Raw genomic sequence first — 10,002 nt, 5'->3', positions numbered from 1 at the left:
AATCATTTTTTAATCGAACAAAATTGTTTTTGTTTTTTTACTTTTGAATCGTTTTTTCATGGAAGAAAGTAGTTATTTTCACTTTCAAAACATTTTTTAATTGTAGAAAAATGTTTCTATTGTTACTAATCGTTTTTTTAATGTAAGTAAAAATATTCACTGGCAAATAATTTTTTAATTGAAGAAAATGTTATTTTTGTTTTTTTTACTCATGAATCATTTTAATTGAATTTTTTTTTTTAAATTGAAGAACATTTTTTGTTTTACTTAAGGATCGTTTTTAATGGAATTAATGTTTTTTTTTTACTTGCAAATAATTTTTCAATGGAAGAATTTTTTTATACTTGTGAATCGTTTTTTAAATGAAGAAAACTATTTTTTTACTTGCAAATAATTTCTTAATTGTAGAAAATAGTTTTTTTACTTATAAATTGTTTTATTAATTTAAGAAAATTGTGTTTTTTACTTATGAATCGTATTATAATTGAATAAAATTGTTTTTTTAAATGGTTTGAATCGCTCGTTGAATCGTTTTTTTATATGAATAAAATTGTTTTGTTTTTTTACTCATGAATAATTTTTTTACTTGATAAAAATAGTTTTTTTTACCTATGAATCGTTTTTTAGTAGTAGAAATGTGTTTTTTTCACTTGCAAATAATTTTTTTAATTAAAGAAAACTGTTCTGTTATTTTTACTCATTAACTGTTTTTTAATGGGGAAAAAATTAACTTGCAAATAATGTTTTAATTGAAGAAAATGTTTCTTTTGTTTCACTTATGAATCGTTTTTTAATTAAATATATTTATTTTTTTCACATGCAAATCATTTTTGTATTTGAAGAACTTTTTTTTTTAACTTAAAAATCGTTTTTGATTGAATGTTTTTTTTACTTAATGGAAGAAAATTGTTTGGTTTTTTTACTTATGAATCGTTTTTTAATTCATAAAAATTGTGTGTTTTTTTACTTATGCATCTATTTTAATTGATTAAGTTTTTTTACTTGCAAATTGTTTTTAATGGGAAAAAAATTGTTTTTTAACTTGTGAATCTTTTTTTATTTGAAGTAAACAGTTTTTTTAAATCGTTTAAATCGTTCGTTGAATCTTTTTTTATTTGAAGAAAATTGGTTAGTTTTTTTTACTTATGAATCGTTTTTTACTTGAAGAAAATTTTGTTTTTTTTGCTTACAAATCATTTCTTAATTGAAGAAAATTATTTTTTCAACTTATGAATAGTTTTTTAATTTAACAAAATTGTGTTTTTTTTTTACAAATGAATCGTTTTTAATTGAATATTTTTTTTTTACCTGCAATCGTTTTTAATGGAAGAAAATTGTGTTTTTGAATCGTTTTTATTTGAAGTAAATTGATTTTTTTCAAGTGTTTGAATCGTCCGTTGAACAGTTTTTTATTTGAAGAAAATTGTTTAGTTTTTTTTTTAACTTATGAATGTTTTGTACTTGAAGAAAATAATTTTTTTTTTACTTGTGAATCGTTTTTTTCATTGAAGAAAATTTTGTTTTTTGACTTGCAAATAATTTATCAATGGAAGAAAATAGTTTGTGAACGGTTGGGCGTGAGTAAAAAGATGTTTGCGGAGTACTTCCACTCCGTCCTCAGAAGCCACTTCATGAGGCCCACCAGCGCTTCCTAATACTCTGACCTGTCCTCTTTAGTTTTTGTACCGGCCGTTGTCATGCAGGCGTACCTAATGTCGCGGCCCCTTGCCAGTTCGCACGCGACCCTTTTCGCCCGACATCGGCGTACAAAAATACTCCTACATTGCACTTTTTTTTATCCTGGGATTATTAGCAGGGTTAGTTTTTTCTTTGGGGGAGATGAAAAGGTGATTCTTCTCACTTCCTTGAACTCCCCGTAGTTACACGGTTGTCATTGCAGCTAGTAATTGTCCTCTGGTCCCTCCTCCAGCTCGTGGACGTGTGGCGTGAGGTAAAGTTTGGAGGTAAAGGGCGACTCATCTGACCACGGATGACGCAGGCGAACACGAAAGCGTTTCCCCTCCCGTGTGTGTGGTAGCGTGTCTGACGTGTACTAAAATAGACCGACCATCTTTGTTTGTCTAAAGGAGCACATCATGGTGACCCACCCTGGTCCTTTGCGTTGCTCGCTAATTCTACATCAGCGGGGTCCAAGGCTCCGTGCGGCGCCACAGAACCCGGGCCGAGCGGCCTCCTCGGCGGGCGTGGACGAGTCTAGAAGGCCCCGGGTTGAGAAGAGGGAGCGGAATGCAGTTGAGGGGCTTCCGGGCTACGCACCCTCGCCGAGAGAGTCCTCCCGACCCGAGCCCGGTCTCACCGGACCGCCTTGTGCTTTCCCCCGCAGCAGCCACACCTCTCGCCGCAGCGCAGGCAGGCGCGCAGAGGCAGGTAGCAGCACATGCAGGGCACGAAGAGCGACAGGGCCACGAGGGCCAACCAGCGGGCGCAGCAGAGGGGGTGCGGGTGGCCCCCCAGGGAGTCATCGCACGAGCACGGCTCCCAGAACTCCCCCTCGGAGTCCGACATGCAGTGGTAGAGCAGGCTCTCTGCGCACCACACGCATGTCCACTGGCGCAGGCAGTGCAGGGCCGGGTCCGGGGCGTCCCTGCAGCGGCCCCGCCCGTTTTCCGAGGCGCTGAACACGGAGCGGCAGTACACGCAGCGGGACGAGCACGACGACGACGCCTGTGGACACGGGCTGTCGTCGTCGGGAGAGATGGCCCCGGGGTCTCCTCCTCCCCTCTTACGAGTCCGCGACCGAGGCGTTGCCAAGGAGGTGTGTATGCAGCAGGGCGAAGGGGAGCCTTTGCCGGTCTCCTGGGGGGAGCCGGCCCCTGAGGACACGCCGGACACAGCGTTGGGGATGGACATGCAGGTGGGCGAGGAGGAGGACAGACGCTGGGCGGCCTTGCTGTCCAAACTCACGGTCACCTCGCAGCCCGCCGTCCCCGCTTCCTTCTCGAAGCGGACCACGCACAACTCCGTCTTGTCCTGATGACTCCCCCCGCTCTCTACCACCACGCCCCCGGTCAGCCCCCCGACCATAGTCCTGGAGGCTCCGGCTCGCCGGTAGTCCTCGTACCCTCTGGACCCCCACAGGTCCTTGCAGGGATCCACGCTGCGCAGGTCCCCCTCCTCCAGCAGCGAGATGGTAGGCGAGAGGGGGGACAGAGGCGACGAGGCCGGAGGGGAGGGTGGAGCAGGCGGCAGCGGAGCCAGGGGATTTAATGGAGTGGTCATTTGCTGTCCCGGCCTGGTGTGGATCTGCAGAGATGGTGTAAAGTTACAGAGTCAGGAACAGAATGTCACATCTCACATTTAATCCGAGCAGAGGTCACTTTCCTCTTAATTTGACTTCCGGTACAAGCAGACACTGTAGTCTTGGAAGGCCCAAACTATCAACTTAAGCCTGATCCCTATACCAAGACCAGACTCCACCAAGATCAGTTCAGCACAAGGCAAAATGTGTGCTTATACTTTCACTGAAGTCACCTTTTTAGCCCCCTTCATTAGGGTACCAACTAACCCTGTCGCACCTGAGCAGGCGTCTGCATGGTTCCGCCGGATCCGAAACTGAACTCCTCGGTCCGCACGAAGCAGGTGGTGGATGACTCGCTGGTCACTATGGTGATGGGTTTGGGGAGCATCTCCTTCCTGCTATTGGACGAGGACTCACTTCCTGTATGGGACTGGCAGAGGCCGCACATCATCATCATATATGACTCAACACTCAGGAAGACTACGATAGCTTGTCCTACTTGTGTAACCCTGACATTCGGTTCTGGAAAAAGTACCAACCCTGTGGTTGGGGGACGAGACTCTTTCACTGTTTAGGTCCCTTTGTTATTACCTTTTGTATGCAGGATGTGGTTCTTGTACTTTTAGGGGTACAATTCATTGTTTGAAAACATACAATATCCAACCAGCCATCCATTTGCTACAGCTTGTCCCAGCCAACAATAACAATACCTGACTTTTTGGACCTGGAACAAGTACAAACATTTCCATTGGCGTCCAGTAAGTATTTAGTCCCCTGAGGTACATTAACAAAGTCCAAAATCTTGTTTTTGGTTGCTATTTTTCTAAAGTTCTTCCTCTACACACATTTGATTTTTGCATACTTGTTCCTTTTTCGACATGGAAATGGTACAAATTGTAACCCGAGAGACTATTTTTACTTTTACGGGGTATTTTGGTGTCGTACCAGGATTTGTAGACTCTTGTTGATTTTTGTACCCTTAGGGGTACTTTAACTGGTCCTTTGTTTGACTTTACAGGTTGGGAACATACTAGTGTTGTTTTAAATCTTGAAAAGGTACCATTGGAGTACCCTGGGATCCTGGAAGGACTTAAAGGATAGACTCCTGGTTCACTCTAGTACACTTCATAGTACAAGTTCCAAAACATTTTTTGTTACCTTTTGCACACTGGACTTTTACGCCTTTGCAACACAGTTGTACCTTTTTGGATCTGTAAAAGGTACTAATATTCACCTCGTAGTGCTGGGGACCCCGGCCTGCTTTAAGGGGGGAACTGGGGACCCCGGCCTGCTTTAAGGGGGGATGGACTTCTGGTCCACCTCTGTTTATTGTACAAGGTCCAAAACTGTCCCTGGATTGTTACCTTTTGTACACTTGACTTTTACACCTTAGCATATAGTTGCTTAGGTACCATCATTCACCTCCGTAGTACTGGGGACACTGGACTGCCTTAACGGAATAGGCTCTTGGTACTTCCCCATTTCATTGTACAAGTTTCAAGACTGTTCTTGGGGGTCTTCATTTTGCTCACTTAACTTTTAGAATTTTGGAACATGTCTTGTTGTACACTTTTGGACCTATAAAAGGTACCAATATTGTCTTTGGACTTCTGGGGACCCTGGCCTTCTTTAAGGGTGGATGGATTCCTGGTACACTTCTGTTTTATTGTACAAGTCCAAAACTGTACCTGGATTGTTACCTTTTGTATACTTTACTTTCACACTTTAGCAACATAGTTGTATCTTTTTGGACCTGTAAAAGGTACCATCATTCACCTCCGTAGTACTTGGAACAATGGACTGCCTTAAGGGACTGCTTCTTGGTACTGCCTCATTTCATTGTACACGGTTCAAGACTGTTTTTGGGTCGCTTCACTTTGTACACTTAACTTTTAGAATTTTGGAACATGTCTTGTTGTACGCTTTTGGACCTGTAAAAGGTACCAATATTGTCTTTCGACTACTGGGGACCCTGGCCTTCTTTAAGGGTGGATGGATTCCTGGTACACTTCTGTTTCATTGTACAAAGTCCAAAAACTGTACCTGGATTGTTACCTTTTGTATACTTGACTTTTACACTTTAGCAACATAGTTGTATCTTTTTGGACCTGTAAAAGGTACCATCATTCACCTCCGTAGTACTTGGGACACTGGACTGCTTTAAGGGAATAGACTCTTGGTACTGCCCCATTTCATTGTACAAGTTTCAAGACTGTTCTTGGGGTGCTTCACTTTGTACACTTAACTTTTTTAATTTTGGAACATGTCTTGTTGTACACTTTTGGACCTGTAAAAGGTACCAATATTGTCTTTGGACTAGTGGGGACCCTGGCCTTCTTAAAGGGTGGATGGGCTCCTGGTACACTTCTGTTTTATTGTACAAGTCCAAAACTGTACATGGATTGTTACCTTTTATAAACTTGACTTTTACAATTTTGGAGCATAGTTGTAACATTTTGGGTCTTTTAAAAAGGTATCAATCTTCACTCTGGAGTACTGGGGACCCCCGGCCTGCTTTAAGGGGGATGGACTCCTGGTACAGTTCTGTTTCATTGGACAAAGTCCAAAACTGTACTTTTGTACACTTGACTTTTACACCATTGAACATAATTGTAGCTTTTGGGGTCTGTAAAGTGTACTAATATTTACCTTAAGGTGTGTGTGGTGGGGGGGAAAGACTTCCGGTACACATTCTTTCATTTACAAGGTCCAAAACTGCACCTGGGTCGTTACCTTATGTACACTTGACTTTTAGAATTTTGGACCATAGTTGTATCTTTTTGGACCTGTAAAATGTACCAATATTCACCTCGGAGTACTGGGAACCACGGCCTGCTTTAAGGCGGGCGGACTCCTGGTACACTTCTGTTTATTGTACAAGGTCCAAATAGGTCCCTGGGTTTCTACTTTTTGTACGCTTGAATTTATATTTTTATAAAATAGTTGTACCTTTTTAAAACCTGTAAAAGGTACCATTATTCACCTTGGAGTACTGGGGAACACGGCCTGCTTTAAGGGGGTGATGGACTTCTGGTACACTTCTGTTTATTGTAGAAGGTCCAAAACGGTCCTGGGTTTCTACCTTTTGTACACTTGAATTTATAATTTTATAAAATAGTTGTACCTTTTTAAAACCTGTTAAAGGTACCATTATTCACCTAGGAGTACTGGGGAACACGGCCTGCTTTCATAGGGGGGATGGACTCCTGGTACACTTCTGTTTCATTGTACAAGGTTATAAACAGTCCCTGGATTGTTACCTTTTGTACACTTGACTTTTACACCTTGAGGATATAATTGCAGCTTTTGGGGTCCGTAAAATGTACTAATATTTACGTTTAGGTGTGTGTGGTGGGGGGGAAAGACTTCCGGTATACACTCTTGTTTCATTTACAAGGTCTAAAACTGTACCTGAGTCGTTACCTTTTGTACACTTGACTTCTACAATTTTCGACCATAGTTGTATCTTTTGGGACCTGGAAAAGGTACCAATTTTCACCTCAGAGTACTAGGGACCACGGCCTGCTTTAGGGGGGGGGGGGGGGGGGGGACCACTGGTATACTTCTGTTTATTGTACAAGGTCCAAATCGGTCCCTAGGTTTCTACTTTTTGTACGCTTGGATTTCTATTTTTATAAAATAGGTGTACCTTTTTGGACCTGTAAAAGGTACCAATATTCACCTCGAAGGACTGGGGACCCCGGTCTGCTTTAAGGGGTTGATGGACTTCTGGTACACTTCGGTTTATTGTACAAGGTCCAAATCGGTCCTCGGACTGTTACCTTTTGTACACTTGACCTTTACACCTTTGCAACATAGTTGTATCTTTTGGACCTGTAAAAAGTACCAATATTCACCTTGGAGTACTGGGGTTAACGGCCTGCTTCAAGGGGGGTGGACTCCTGGTACACTTCTGTTTATTGTACAAGGTCCAAATTGGTCCCTTGCTTTCCAACTTTTGTACACGTGGATTTACAAACCCCATTTCCATGCGAGTTGGGAAATTGTGTTAGATGTAAATATAAACGGAATACAATGATTTGCAAATCTCAACCCATATTCAAGGGTCACCAACCTTTTTGAAACCAAGAGCTACTTTTTGGGTACTGATTAATGCGAAGAGCTACCAATTTGATACACACTTAAATAATTTGCCAAAAATAGCCAATTTGCTCAATTTACCTTTAATAAATAAATCTATATATATTTAAAAAAATTATTTTTCTGTCCGTCATTCCGTCGTACATTTTTTTTCCTTTTACAGAAAGTTTTTTGTAGAGAATAAATGATGAAAAAACACTTAATTGAACGATTTAAATGAGGAGAAACAGGAAAAAAAATTAAAATGTAATTTTGAAACATAGTTTATCTTCAATTTCGACTCTTTAAAATTCAAAATTCAACCGAAAAAAGAAGAGAAAAACTAGCTAAATCGAATCTTTTTGAAAACATAAAAAAAATAATTTATGGAACATCAGTAGTAATTTTCCTGATTAAGATTAATTTTAGAATTTTGATGACATGTTTTAAATAAGTTAAAATCCAATCTGCACTTTGTTAAAATATATAACAAATTGGACCAAGCTATATTTCTAACAAGGACAAATCATTATTTCTTCTAGATTTTCCAGAACAAAAATTTTAAAAGAAATTCAAAAGACTTTGAAATTCTACAGATTTTCTAGATTTGCTGGAATAATTCGTTTGAATTTTAATCATAAAAGGTTTAATGTAATATTTCACAAATATTCTTTGTTGAAAAAACAGAAACTAAAATGAAGAATTGAATTAAAATGTAATTATTATTCTTTACAATAAAAAAAATAAATTTACTTGAACATTGATTTAAGTCCAGGGTGTACCCCGCCTTTCGCCCGATTGTAGCTGAGATAGGCGCCAGCGCCCCCCGTGACCCCGAAAGGGAATAAGCGGTAGAAAATGGATGGATGGCATTGATTTAAATTGTCAGGAAAGAAGAGGAAGGAATTTAAAAGTTAAAAAGGTATATGTGTTTAAAAATCCTAAAATCGTTTTTAAGGTTGTATTTTTCTCTAAAATTGTTTTTCTGAAAGTTTTAAGAAGCAAAGTAAAAAAAATAAATGAATTTATTTAAACAAGTGAAGACCAAGTCTTTAAAATATTTTCTTGGATTTTCAAATTCTATTTGAGTTTTGACTCTCTTAAAATTAAAAATGTCGAGCAAAGCGAGACCAGCCTGCTAGTAAATAAATAAAATTTAAAAAATATAGGCAGCTCACTGGTAAGTGCTGCTATTTGAGCTATTTTAGAACAGGCCAGCGGGCGACTCATCTGGTCCTTACGGGCTGCCTGGTGCCCGCGGGCACCGGGTTGGTGACCCCTGTCATATTCAGTTGAATGCACTACAAAGACAAGATATTTGATGTTCAAACTCATAAACTTTATTTTTTTTTTGCAAATAATAATTAACTTAGAATTTCATGGCTACAACATGTGCCAAAGTAGTTGGGAAAGGGCATGTTCACCGCTGTGTTACATCACCTTTTCTTTTAAAGTGGAACATTATCACCAGACCTATGTAAGCGTCAATATATACGTTGATGAGACAGAAAAAAGACCATATGTTTTTTCAACCGATTTACGAACTCTAAATGGGTGAATTTGGCGATTTAAACGCCTTTCAATTGTTCGCCTGTCGGAGCAATGACCTTTCACCCGTGACGTCACGTCGTGAAGCGACAGCCATTTTCTCAAACAAATTACATACACCACGTCAAATCAGCTCTGTTATTTTCCGTTTTTTCGACTGTTTTCTGTACCTTGGAGACTTCATGCCTCGTCGGTGTGTTGTCGGAGGGTGTAACAACACGATCAAGGACGGTTTCAAGTTGCACCACTGGCCAAAAGATGCAAAAGTCCCTTGTTTGTTCCGCACACTTTACCGACGACAGCTATGCTACGACAGAGATGGCAAGAATGTGTGGATATCCTGCGACACTCAAAGCAGATGCATTTCCAACAATAAAGTCAACGAAATCACAAAGGTGATTTTTGTTGATGTTATTGACTTATGTGGAGTGCTAATCAGACATATTTGGTCACGCCATGACTGCAAGCTAATCGATGCTAACATGCTATTTAGGCTAGCTGTATGTACATATTGCATCATTCTGCCTCATTTGTAGCTATATTTGCATCCAGCCTTTCCCTCCACCCACATTTAATGCCAAACAAACACATACCAATCGCTGGTTAGAAGGCGATCGCCGAATTCGTCCCATATTGCATCATTCTGCCTCATTTGTAGCTATATTTGCATCCAGCCTTTCCCTCCACCCACATTTAATGCCAAACAAACACATACCAATCGCTGGTTAGAAGGCGATCGCCGAATTCGTTCCGCGCTTCCTCCCTTGCCGCTGTCTGTCGTGATATGGCTCAAAAGCTTATGTTTTCTTCTTTAATTTCGTTTTTCGGTGTCTGCCTCCACACTGCAACCATCCGTTTCAATACATGCGTAATCTGTTTGAATCGCTTGCGCCGCTGAAGTCGCCGAGTCTGAATCCGAGCTACTATGTTATACCTTTCTGTGCTATCCGCCATGTTTTGTTTCTGGTGGCTTCACGCAGTGACGTCACAGGACAATAGAAGGGTGGATATAACGATGGTGGTAAATCAGGCACTTTGAAGCCGTTTTTTTCGGGATATTGTGTGATGGGAACAATTTTGAGAAAAACTTCGAAAAAATAAAATAGGCCACTGGG

At 40.5% G+C, this 10,002-nt stretch overlaps 1 protein-coding gene across 1 annotated transcript; it reads right to left on the bottom strand.

Moving 5' to 3' along the window:
* Positions 1-527: 527 nt before the first annotated feature.
* LOC133537094 (sprouty-related, EVH1 domain-containing protein 3-like) lies at positions 528-4,042 on the bottom strand. The gene is made up of 2 exons (XM_061877956.1): positions 3,537-4,042; positions 528-3,264 (listed from the first exon to the last, which is right to left on the bottom strand). The coding sequence occupies exons 1-2, from the start codon at positions 3,714-3,716 to the stop codon at positions 2,314-2,316; spliced, it is 1,131 nt and encodes a 376-aa protein (XP_061733940.1). The 5' UTR covers positions 3,717-4,042; the 3' UTR covers positions 528-2,313.
* Between the last annotated feature and the right edge of the window lie 5,960 nt (positions 4,043-10,002).

The sequence above is a fragment of the Nerophis ophidion genome, linkage group LG18, assembly GCF_033978795.1.
Source record: "Nerophis ophidion isolate RoL-2023_Sa linkage group LG18, RoL_Noph_v1.0, whole genome shotgun sequence".
In the NCBI taxonomy this organism is placed as follows: domain Eukaryota; kingdom Metazoa; phylum Chordata; class Actinopteri; order Syngnathiformes; family Syngnathidae; genus Nerophis; species Nerophis ophidion.
This window is presented reverse-complemented; position numbering and strand designations above follow the sequence as displayed.

What these genes read in the sequence shown, in the direction of transcription:
- LOC133537094 (XM_061877956.1), bottom strand. Translation starts at nt 3,716, where the DNA reads ATGATGATGATGTGCGGCCTCTGCCAGTCCCATACAGGAAGTGAGTCC. An exon ending in CCATGCAGACGCCTGCTCAG is followed by an intron (nt 3,265 to 3,536) that starts GTGCGACAGGGT and finishes CCATCTCTGCAG; the next exon opens with ATCCACACCAGGCCGGGACA.